This window comes from Pelodiscus sinensis, chromosome 2 (assembly GCF_049634645.1).
Source record: "Pelodiscus sinensis isolate JC-2024 chromosome 2, ASM4963464v1, whole genome shotgun sequence".
In the NCBI taxonomy this organism is placed as follows: domain Eukaryota; kingdom Metazoa; phylum Chordata; order Testudines; family Trionychidae; genus Pelodiscus; species Pelodiscus sinensis.
The window spans coordinates 93,471,358-93,483,928 of record NC_134712.1 but is presented as its reverse complement, the minus strand read 5'-3'; the positions used below and the strand labels follow the sequence as shown (position 1 = coordinate 93,483,928).

At 47.2% G+C, this 12,571-nt stretch overlaps 1 protein-coding gene across 1 annotated transcript; it reads left to right on the top strand.

Annotated features, from left to right (window-relative positions):
• Positions 1-748: 748 nt before the first annotated feature.
• On the top strand, positions 749-6,171 carry LOC142826874 (uncharacterized). Its single transcript, XM_075919823.1, has 2 exons — positions 749-3,482; positions 5,855-6,171. Exons 1-2 carry the CDS (start codon positions 749-751, stop codon positions 6,169-6,171), a joined length of 3,051 nt encoding a protein of 1,016 aa, XP_075775938.1.
• Positions 6,172-12,571: the final 6,400 nt, after the last annotated feature.

Sequence of the window (12,571 nt, the reverse complement as noted above, 5' to 3'; positions counted from 1 at the left end):
GGAAGCGGTCACGCTCATGGAGCACTTCATGGCAGCCGAGACGCTGGAAGGACCTGGCAAGGTAGGCGCAACGACCAACCCGGTGGGTCGGGGAGGCCCTAGCCCCAAAGGGAAGGAAGGGCGGGACAACACGGGGCCTAGGGCTGGAAGCCCCCCAGTCCGAGGACCGGAGCGGCGATTGGCCCCGGTATGGCGTGGTACTGAGGACCACGGAAAAGGGGAACCCCGGGCCGAAGTCGGGAAGAGGGCAGAGGACACGCAGAAGATCCAATCAAAACCGACGTGCTACCAGTGCGGCCAGGAAGGCCACATCCGTCGGGACTGCCCTATGATGGACTGCACTTACGGCCAACCTAGACCCCGGAAGGGCCCGCGGCAGGAGGTAAGCCGGGCCCGCATGATAAGGCGGATACGCTTGAACGGGGAGGTAGTAGAGGCCGTTCTAGACTCGGGGTGTGGACAAACGTTAGTGCGGAGAGACGCGTTAGGAAGATCAGGGCACACGGGGGCCCAAGTTTGGATCAAGTGCGTACACGGGGACACCCGGCCGTACCCGACGGCCCGGGTGAGGATACACGACGGGAGCCAGGGCGGGGAGTTACGAGTAGCAGTGGCTCACCGACTACCCTACCCCGTGTTACTAGGCCGGGATTGGCCCGGGCTGCGGCGGCTGCTAGGGGAACGGGGCCCTACCGGCGTAAGGGACACGCGGGAGGCGTGGGCTACCCAGGAGGAGGAGGAGGAGACGATGCCCCCACAGGGGCTAGACGGGGAAGAGGCGCGGGTGACCCTAGAGGTCGATACCGGCGACTTCTTAGCCTTGCAGCGGGAGGACCCGTCATTACAGCACGCCTGGGAAAACGCGCTAGAGACCCGGGTGGAGGACGAGGGGACCCAACAGCAGAGCGAACAGGGACCCCACTTCGAGATCCAAGGGGACCGGCTGTACCGGGTCCCAGGGACAGCAGGCGGGGAAACCCAGCTACTCGTCCCAAAAGCGTACCGGTGGCGGGTGATGGAGATGGCCCACGACAATCCCTGGGCCGGGCACTTGGGAATTGAGAAGACACAACAACGGGTGATCCAACGGTTTTACTGGCCAGGGGTATACCAGGATGTCAAGAACTTTTGTAGATCATGCCCCCAGTGCCAACGGACAGCAGAGGCCCGGGTCCCACGGGCGGCCCTCGTACCCATGCCGCTAGTGTCCGAACCCTTCGAGAGGATAGGTTTGGACCTCGTGGGGCCCTTGGAGCGGACTCGGAGAGGGCACCAGTACATATTAGTGGTGGTTGATTACGCCACCCGCTACCCGGAGGCTGTTCCCCTACGCAAGACCAACGCGGCCACAATAGCCGACGAGCTAGTGAAAATGTTCGCCCGCGTCGGGCTCCCGAAAGAGATCCTGACGGACCAGGGGACGAACTTGGTATCGCGCCTAATGAAAGAGCTGTGCAGATGGCTGCAGATAAAGAAGATTCGCACCGCAGCCTACCACCCTCAGACGGACGGGCTGGTAGAACGTTTCAACAAAACCCTAAAAGCCATGTTGCGGAGGCTGGTCCAAGATGACCCACGAGACTGGGACAAGCTGCTGCCACCCCTGCTCTTCGCAATACGAGAGGTACCGCAGTCCTCGGTAGGGTTCTCTCCGTTCGAGCTATTGTACGGCCGACGCCCGCGGGGCATACTAGATCTGGTGCGGGAGGGTTGGGAAGAGCAGGCATCCACTGCACTGGGGGCGGTCCAATACGTAATCAAGTTGCGGGACCGCATGCGAACTATAGGCAGGTGGGCGCAAGAAAATCTAAAAAAAGCCCAAGAAACTCAGGCCCGTCACTACAACACGGGGACGCGGCTGAGGGTCTTCCACCCGGGCGACCCAGTGTTGGTCCTATTGCCGGCAGGGGAGTCTAAATTATTGGCCAAGTGGCAGGGACCTTACCGGGTGACCAAGAGGATTGGGGAGGTGGACTATGAAGTCCAGGTAGGGGGAAAGCACCGGCAGAGCCAAGTGTACCACGTCAATCTGTTAAAACGATGGGTACCCCGGGAGGAGCCCCCATCGGAAGCCCTTAGCACGGAGATCGAGTTCGGACCCTGGGGCGAGGAGGAGGTCACCTGGGCGGCCAGCCCCATGGGGAGGGAACTAAACCATACTCAACAGGCACAACTTCGGGCGGTACTACAGCAGGCGGCAGCCAGCCTGACGAGCCGGCCAGGGAGGACGACCCGGGCATGCCACGAGATCACGACAGAACCGGGGAGTCGAGTGAGGGATCCGGTACGCCCCATCCCCCGGAAGTTGTGGGACACGGTCCAAAAAGAGCTGCAGGACATGTTGCGGTGGGGAGTGGTGGAAAAATCACGGAGCGAGTGGCGGAGCCCCATCGTACTGGTCCCGAAGAAGGACGGAGCTGTACGGTTCTGCATCGACTTCCGTAAGTTAAACGCGGTATCAAAGTTCGATGCATACCCCATGCCCAGGGTGGATGAGCTACTGGAGCGCCTGGGGCGGGCGGAATACTTATCAACGATCGACCTTACGAAAGGGTACTGGCAAATACCCCTGACGCCGGCGGCCAGGGAGAAGACAGCGTTCGCCACCCCGTTCGGACTATTTCAATTCGTCACCATGCCGTTCGGGTTACACGGCGCAGCAGCTACATTCCAGAGGCTGATGGACGAGATCCTAGAGGACCATCGCGACTACGCCACAGCATACATAGATGACATCGTCGTCTTCAGCAGGACGTGGGAGGAGCATCTACAGCAGCTGGGAGCCGTCCTGCGAACGCTCCAACGGGCCGGGCTCACAGCTAACCCCAAGAAGTGCCAGTTCGGGAAGAGGGAGGTATCCTACCTCGGGTATACGGTGGGGAGGGGCCGGCTAAAACCACTACTAGACAAGGTATGCGCCATTAGGGATTACCCCCGACCCCACACCAAACGGCAAGTACGCCAGTTCCTGGGCCTTGCGGGGTACTATAGACGGTTTATAAAACATTTTGCCTCCTTGGCGGCCCCGTTAACAGACCTGACAAAGAAAGAGAAACCCCAGAGGGTGGTGTGGACGCCCCAAGGGGTGCGGGCGTTTGAGGCGCTCCGGCAATGCCTGGTATCGGGGCCAGTGCTACGGTCCCCCGATTTCGAGAAGCCGTTTCTTTTGCAGACTGACGCCTCCGAGGTAGGGCTCGGGGCAGTCCTCGCACAGGAGGAGGAGGGTGCAGAGTACCCCGTAGCCTACCTAAGCCGGAAGCTGTTCCCTAGGGAGAGGAACTATGCCGTGATAGAGAAGGAAGCGCTGGCCATCAAATGGGCCATAGACTCCTTACGCTACTTTCTTACAGGCAACACCTTCACGCTGGTGACGGACCACGCGCCACTGAGATGGATGCAGTCCATGAAGGACAACAACGCACGGATAATGCGATGGTACCTGAGCTTGCAACCTTTCCGTTTTGACATTAAACACAGACCTGGTAAAGATAACGTGAACGCGGACTGTCTTTCGCGGCTGCCGGGTGACGAGCAACCGGAGGGCGGACAGACCGTAGGAAGGGGGGAGATGTGTGACGGGGCAGAACCGCCCCGCCACTCGCAAGCGGCAGCGGGGGCCGCGGGAGAGAGGGACGCAGGCGCCTCAGCGCCGGAGGAGGCAGGGAACGGGGACGCGGAGGCCGCGGCGCGTCATCACGGCGCGCCCGGGAGCGTGGCGGGTGACGTCACGAGGGCGCCGACGGAGGAGGGAGGGGGGAACCCGGAAGTGGAGAGGAGCAAAAAGGGGCCGGAACGAGAGCGGCAGGGGGAAAGCCAGGAGGAGGGAAGGCGAGCCAGGGGCAGAGGAGCCCCGAGCGGAGCGGTCCCGGACGGGAAGGCAGGGAGCGGAGCAACCCGGTAAGCGGGGCAGCGGCCGGCGGAGTGGAGCTGGACCCAGGGCGGGTCGTGTATCCCGGGAGCAGGTGCGTTTGGGGTACTACCCCCCTGCTACCACCGAGAGGCACGCTCTCGGTGTCAGGGCCCTGGGTCGGGGTCCGGAGTGAGGGCGGGCCCGGACCCCCCACTCCGCCAAGGAGGCGTGCAAGCAAGCGGTGCATCGGGCACCAGCTGACTGTAAACAAAATAGTGGGGGCGGCGGACAGGGGTCGCGCCCCGTGACACTCTCTCTCAATCACATTTTATCTTTTAATTTTTTTATCATTTCCCCTACTGTTGTTTTCCAGGAGTCATTGTGCAGTTGTTGCACAGTCTGCTTTCCTTGCAGCTTCCCTACTGCTGTTCTCACATCCTGTTGGAGTACACTGCTCTAGATGAAAATGTAACAGTTTGATCAAATTGTCCTCCAATATTTTTAATGTTTCCAACCTTTCTTTGTCTTTCAATGGAGTGATTAAGAATTATGTAAGTTCCTTTACAGCTAGAGATGCAGCTAGGATATTTTATCCCCACAACAGATAACAGAAGCTGCCTAATGACTTCCTTGTTTTTTCAGTACTGCCAATCCAAAGCATTCAAAAATGCTATTCTCACCAAAAAAAAAGATGAAGTTGGTTTAAAAATCAAGAAATTGGGGCAGTCACTTTATATTTGTTTGCTGGGTTTGAGCCTTTAGGGTTAATGCTTTCAAGTTTATCCTTTTCCATAAACATGAGGGTTTTTTTGGTTTTATTTAATTTAATAATGAGATTCTCTTTAAATTACACAGCTCAAACTATAGCTTTAAGAAAATCAAATATTATAAAGCTTGTGATAGTCACACAGATTGACAACCCTGCTATTTCTATTTAGCTCGCGTCTCACACATGTTCCCTCATTGTAACTTAATTTATCATCCTCTATCTTCTTCTCTTGTCATCTCCACTTTTCCCCCCATCACCCCTAACCTCCCCCTTCTTTCTTGTCTTGTCCAACCCTTTTGACTATTTTAATTTTTTCTCCCACATAGGACTAGGAGGGATTAATTTCTCAGCCTGTTCATCCACAGATAGACTCAGAAGAGATGGCAAAGTAAAAAGTTAAGTTATGACATTATTATTGATATCATCAGTATTATATGCAACCAATAGGCAAACTGTGATATACCCCCTGGTAGGAAAAGAAACAAATTGGCCAGACAGTTATCTCAGTCCAAATACTCAGAAGAAATATGTAATATATTAACTATTTACTAAGCAGTGAAATATTCTTGAGTCTTGTAAGTGGTGAGACAAGGGGTAGGATGAGCTGCAGTCATATGGGGAAATAATAGTTTCCCTTTCCTCCACCCACTGTAGTTCAAATGTTCTTATAAAAAAAAAACCTTTCAAAATATAATGGAGAAAGAAAGAATGGCAGGATTTGTCACAAATGATTCATTCTAAAAAAATAAACCATATTTAAAAATTAATATACATGTAGGAAAAATTAGAGCTAGGGAGGTTGTCTGCATTCAAATAAAATCAGGTAGAAATAGAGTGAAACTGTGCTATTGTTCTCTTCTTAGCCCCGATAGACACCTGCTGACTTGATAGGACTTGATGTAATTTGGCAGTCTACTCAAGTGAAGCACAGGACTATACTGCTAGAATAAGTGCTGTGGAAGAAAAAATAAAATTTGCACATAACCTTTCTGTACTGAGCCTGATTTTATCCAGTCCCTCACTTTCAAAAGCACCAAAGTAATCATTATTTTTAAAGGAATCTATGTATCATATTGTACTCATTTTAGCATGACTTTAGGGGTTGTTTTCTTACAACAACAGATGTTGAAGCAGAGAATGAGAATGTGAAGAAATGCAACTGAAAGCACACTATCGAGAAAATCCTGCTAATCAGATAGTAACTGGTAGTATTTAGATTCTTTCTCTTTAAAGAGAACTTGAGACAGAGAGTAACAAAAAAGATAATCTTCAAATTTGGAGACCACAGCATTGTGGTTATAAGTATGATTTGAAATATGTCACAAACACAGAAAGTAATAAGAATTGTAAGTACTTTGAGCCAAATGCTGCTCTCAACTACTTAAACACAATCCTGCAAGCCTTCTATTGGCAAAAGAAAGAAGAATGCAAAGAGGCGTCTAAACTAAAGGCATTTGAAAATGTGCATGAGAGAGACCGTAGTAGAGTGATGGAAGTCAGCAATTATATGCCACCTTGTCAGCAAATACCAGCCAGGTTTGATTCTCACTAGGAAATCTCTTGCAATCTACCTCAAACATTGCTGCAACCTTCCTTCTCCTGGCTCCTGACATGGTGAATATAAATTCAGGATTCAAGATATCAGTGCAAATTAAATGGAGCAAGTATACACCAAAGAAATTGCTTCTAAAATAATAGGTGCTCTCTGGCATAGGTGTTCAGGGAACACTTTACATTCTGCTGTTAGTAAAAGGTTATGTATCAAATCTAAAATTCCTCTAGCTATTAAGCAGACTTCCACACATTAGCTGCCTAGAAAAATCTTATTGTACCAGAGTATAATTGTATATTATGTCTCTCAAAAAACACTAAGCTGCGTAACTAAGATTTGTATCCCTTTTACCTGCAAAGGTCAGAATCTTGAAAGATGCTCCAAGGATATATCCAATTTTGATCTTGGTATGAAACAGCAACTGTACAATCATGACATAGGGTATGTCTACACTACCACCCTAGTTCGAAGTAGGGTGGTAATGCAGGCAACCAGAGTTGCAAATGAAGCCCGGGATTTGAATTTCCCGGGCTTCATTTGCATATTGCCGGGCACCGCCATTTTTAAATGTCCGCTAGTGCGGACTCCGTGCCGCGCAGCTACACGCGGCACAGAGTAGGTAGTTCGGACTACGCTTCCTATTCCGAAATACCATTACTCCCCTTAGGTTGAATTTATAAGTGGAGCGTTCACATTACCAAGTCCATTATTTCAAAATAAGGGGACACTTATTTAAAAATCTCTACTCCTTCTTTTCTCAGGAAATAACGCTAATTTCAAAATACGGTAGTTATTTTGAAATAGTATTAGTGTGGACATTCCAGTGCCGCTATTTTGAAATAATTATTCCCCAGAGTAATTTGAACGTATTACTTCCTGGTGCTTCTTGGGGCTCTAAGTTGAGGTAGTGTGCCCACATTAATGGAACCTGCCTCAGATTAATTTTGAGGCTTCCCTGTACTAGGACATGCTATTTCAATTTTGCAAAATTGGAAGTTAAGTTGAATTGACTTATTTTGAAATAGTTTCCTAATCTAGACATAGCCAAACTGAACAGATCAGAATTCTATGAATAAGACATACAAACACAATATTGTAAACAAGTCCCCTATCATATCTATTTAGGCCTAGAACTCTTCTGTACCTGCTCTTGCCCGTGACATACCTTTACCAACTCACTAGCTTTTCCAGAATCTGCCCTACCAAAACATTTCAAATAAACCAACCCAAATGTGTTAAAAGCATGCTCATGTGGTACTGTGTTGTCCAGAGAACAATGCAAAACTTTGAAATACTGACATTTTAATCCATCTGTCTGTCTTCTACAATTTTCCATTATTTGGATCCAAGAACCTGTGAGTTCCTTTCTTCTCTTCTCAGTTCTCTACCTCCTTCACAAAAACACAGTAGATTTTGGGAGGTAGAGAACTGAGAAGAGAAGAAAGGAACTCAGGATTGTATTCCACCATCTATGTTTAGGAATTCCCTTCCTCTGCTGGGACTCAGTCAATCACCTTGGGCATGTCTATACTGCACGCTTCTTTTGAAATAAGCTATTCTGGAAGAAATACTCTGATATATCTTATTTCAAAATAGCACATCTACAAAATTAGTACAAGGCAGGCTTCCCTAATGTGGATGTGTTACCTCAATTTAGAGACCCAGGAGGCACTGGGGAGTAATTACAGTAAAACTCCAATAGTCCAGCACCCAATTGTCTGGCACTCCCAATAGTCTGGCATCAAAATGGCAAGCGCTCCTGATGGAACCGAGGCAGAACCCGGAACTGTTCATGTCAGCTGCTCTCACGTGGGTTACAGCAGGGGGAGGAGGTGTTTGGCTCTGGAGAAGGGGAGGACAGGGGAGGAGGACTGGGTTACACACGGCATCCCAGACAGCTCATTGAAAAGCCTGCCGCTCAGTGCACGTGCCCCAGCGCCTGGAGGGAGACGTGTGGCTGCTCCAGGACCCAAGCATACGGTTGGGGTGGGGAGAGTGGAATCGGGTTACAGCAGGGAGGAGAGATGTTTGGCTCCAGAGAAGAGGAAGGGGTGGGGGATTGGGTTATGCATGACGTCCTGGCCAGCTCATTGAAAAGCTGGCCGCTCAGTGCAGTGCCCAAGTGTTTGGAAGGAGATGCGTGGCTGTACTGGCAGCTCCGGAGACCCAAGCATAACGTTGGGGGGGGGGGGAGGAAAGAGGAGTGTGTTGGGAGTATGCAGTACCTCCTGATACTCAGCATATCCGATAATCTGGCACCATCTAGGTCCCAAAGGTGCCAGATTATCAGACGTCTACTTTACTTTGAATGGCCCTGGAGAGGAGCTATTTTGAAATAGCAGCAGTGGAGCATCCACACTACATCTATTCTGAAATAGCTATTTAGGAATAGGTATTATTCCCCACGGAAAGAGGTTTACAGAAGTCGAAATAATTCATCCATTATTTTGAATTTATTTCAAAATAATGGAATTGCTGTGTGGATGCTCATGTTATTTCAAAATAATGTCAGTTATTTTGAAATAACAGAGCTGTGTAGACACACCCTTTGTCTTTGCGATCAGTCATGTTTACTCAGAATATGGACTGTTTCCTTAGCTTCTCTGAATTATTCATTGGATTTATTCTTGTGTGGTTACAGTTCTTAGTTATTAATTAAATCAAGCCATACTTTCATGGGGACTGTGAAAATAAAGTCATCAGTATGTGGTCTGTCAAACGCATCCTGACAAGAAAATCATGCTCTTCTGAGCTAATACAGCATAAAATGTCCAGGTAAGAGCATATGAGAGACAGTGATTGTTCTAGTTCAGTGAATATCCTTTGAGAACTATTTTGTAATGCTTTGAGCAACTAGCTAATTGTGTGAAGAGCTCTTGCACCCTCCTGCAGGGTTTACAGTTTGTCAACTGAAAAGAAAAAACGGGAAAAGGATCTCCCTTGTATCATCACAAAAGGAGGGCACCCAGGGCTAATCTCTTGTTTTAGAATAGCATATTTAAAAATGGTAGAAGCTGCAATCTATGTATCAGAATGGTGTATGCATATGTAGAGCCCTGCATGAATACAACATTTATATCCACATATATATCTGCAGAAATGAATGGTGACTATCCTCATTGACATTCACAGATATAAAGCAGATATCTGCACATTTGCAATGTTCGATATATACAATTTATATTCGCATCCACATCCATATCTGTAAAAATGAGCTGTGGAAATCCATGGATATAAAGTGGATTTCTTCAGATTGGCAGGATTCAATACATATGCTACACCAATGAACCATAAAAATAGCTGGAGCCTTTTCTATGTGCAACCCTTTGTCTCCATCTTTGAAACATTAAGACAATATCATAAAGTAGCAACATCCGTGGATGACTTCATTTTGCATGACTGTGTAAATATGACACAATTGGGATGCATTGACAGGAACTAATGAAGATTTCTATGACTGAAGGCCACTGGCTGAAGAACCTTAGCTAGAAAAGAAGGAACACTTCAAAAAGCAATAACTGAATATCTTTCAAAGATGGATTTTCCCATTCACCCTCTTTACCATAAGTCTTTTCTTCAGCCCCATGAAAATTACTTCAGTATCCAATCTGTCTGCTTCAGTCCTTTACAGTGCTCAAAGCTATAAAATAATCAGTCCTATAGCATCCTCTTCTCTGAATGTCAGAGAAGTATTGTGAAAGCCAGCTTTTTAAAGCAGATTAATGTATGAAACACAAGCAGAAATAAATACTGATTGTTTCAGTAGAAAGCGTCAGGTTAAACTTTAAATAAAATAAAATCCACACCAGATAACATGCTTTAGGTTAATGCTCTGTGATCCATAATAGACATAAAATTTGTGAAGGTGGCAGTTAATATACAACCAGATATTTTATTCTAATGGAACATAATTAGAACACATCTGAAAATATCAAGAGGAATGAAATGTCAATGAAAAAAAAGAAATTATTTGTCATGATTTTATCTTTTTCTATTTCTTGGTTAGCTCTAAATATTATACAGACACTGAAGTATTTCCTGGAAAATATCCAAATTATGTTAGTCTCCACAAGCCTAGTTAAGTGTATTTTGTTCTTAATGTCAATCTTATGACATCTTTCCCTGAAAAAACTAGTCTTTGACAGCACTGTATGGCTTATGAGGATATCAGGTGGTAAATATAAATGCATTATAGAGCATTATCAACTGTAAAGGGTACTATAAAGGTGATTACTTTGAAGATCAAGACAAGCTATATTTGCAGCTATCATTTTTACTTTCCTAGCTTTCTAATTTCAAAGATTTGTTTCAGTCACTGTTTCCTAAAACAGATTTTGCTTCAGCCACGGGAGAAAGGAAAAGTGCTGGCTCATTTACTACATTCTGCCCTAGATATAACAGGGTTAATAATGTTTGATAAGCCTGTGCAATATAAAGAGTGAAAAGAACTGATGCATTTTTAAAGGGATTGTCAGTCCCATTTGAGGCAAGCTCAACCATCACCCAGAGAACTCTGTCAGTAAGCATTGTCATTAATAATGATTTATGGCTATGGATATTCAGAACAGCTGTGTCCTCACCTTTAAGAATCTCATTCAATATTTAAAAAGTACTGGGAAATGCAGCAGCAGGGAAGCAACTAATTTGCTAGAAGGTGCGGCTGGTTTAAAATGTTACTGTGCCTCCTTAAAACTAGTGTACTGATTTTTTCAGAGTGAATTGCTATCACTGAGTTAACCTGCTACAAGCAAAATAAGAATCATGTGGATCATCTAGTCAGATGAAGATCTTGTGAATTGAGAAACTCTGGGATGTTGGCATCAACCCTGTAATATTTCCTTAATTTGGGTATCTGCTGGCTATTAACTAATGTCCTTCTTTCATTAGAATTAGTTAGAAACATGTGTTGCAGCTGTGCAAAAATATCCCAATTTAAAATTCCAGAAACACTATATTTGAGGGCTTCCTAGAAGATACTAAGTTGGTTTGGTTCAAAGTACATTTTGAATTTCTTACAATACGAGGTAATTCCAAAAGCAGGACTTTCAAAAGGCAGTACATGACTTTCTGTGTCTGACACATGAAAGCAAGGGGAAATGCTCAACAATACATTGCTCCAATATAACTCTTCATCTTCACAAAAATGTATTATGCTACCTCCTTTAAGTGAAACATAAATATTACCCCCATTCTACAGATGTGAACACTAAGGCTACGTCTAAACTGCAGGCTTCTTTCACAAGAAGCTTTTCCAGAAGAGAACGTCTACACTGCAAAAGTACATAAAAAAGTGTCCACATTGATTGGACACTATCTTGTATTTTAGGCCACCTAGAACCACTTTAGCCAGGGCATTAGGTCAGCAGTTGCTTCCCGGTGCTATTGTCTAAGGCTATCTGAGATGCGTGCTTAAAGGGATCCCTCTGGACAGCCATTTCTCAGGTTCTGCTGTGTGTTTGTCTACCTCTCGGTATATCTACACTACCCTCCTAGTTTGAACTAGGAGGGTAATGTAGGCATACCGCACTTGAAAATGAAGCCCGATTTGAATTTCCCGGGCTTCATTTGCATAAGCAGGGAGCCGCCATTTTTAAAACCCCGCTGGTTCGAGCCCCGTGCAGCGCAGCTACACGGGGCACGAACTAGGTAGTTCGAACGAGGCTTCCTAGTTCGAACTACCGTTACTCCTCATTTCACGAGGAGTAACGGTAGTTCGAACTAGGAAGCCTAGTTCGAACTACCTAGTTCGTGCCCCGTGTAGCCGCGCTGCACGGGGTTCAAACCAGCGGGGTTTTAAAAATGGCGGCTCCCCGCTTATGCAAATGAAGCCCGGGAAATTCAAATCCCGGGCTTCATTTGCAAGTGCGGTATGCCTACATTACCCCGCTAGTTCGAACTAGTGGGGTAGTGTAGACATACCCTCTCTGAGGGACAGCAAAGTTCTTGCAGTGCGTGCTTTGTTTGACCAGCTTTTGGACACAACAGCAAACTTTTTGCTATGGAGCCGGAACTATGATGGCCCCACACTGTAATGCTTCAGGTTCTGTAACAGTTTGCGGAGACCATCTTGATGGTCCTGCCCAAGCTCGACTCTGAGCTCATCAGTGAGTCCCTCTGCCTGGACATGGGAGCAATGCCCTTGGTCGAAAGATGATTTTGGAGCTTGCACACCAGTTTTGACTAGTGGGACTGGCTAGTGATGGAATGGTGAGATGACCAGCAGTGGTTCAACAACTGTCACATGGGGGAAGCCATCTTTATGGAGTGGTGCGCCTGGCTCACCCCTGCCCTCCAATGATGTGACACCCGCCTGCAACCCGCCATCCCCCTGCAGAAGTGGGTCGCAAACACCATCTGGAAGCTTGCCACACCAGAAAGCTATCGATTGGTAGCCAAACAG

Excerpts from the sequence above, each read along its gene's own strand:
- LOC142826874 (XM_075919823.1), top strand. The coding sequence starts at position 749 with ATGCCCCCACAGGGGCTAGACGGGGAAGAGGCGCGGGTGACCCTAGAG. Across the intron at positions 3,483-5,854 it reads TGACATTAAACACAGACCTG|AACTTGAGACAGAGAGTAAC; the intron begins GTAAAGATAACG and ends CTCTTTAAAGAG.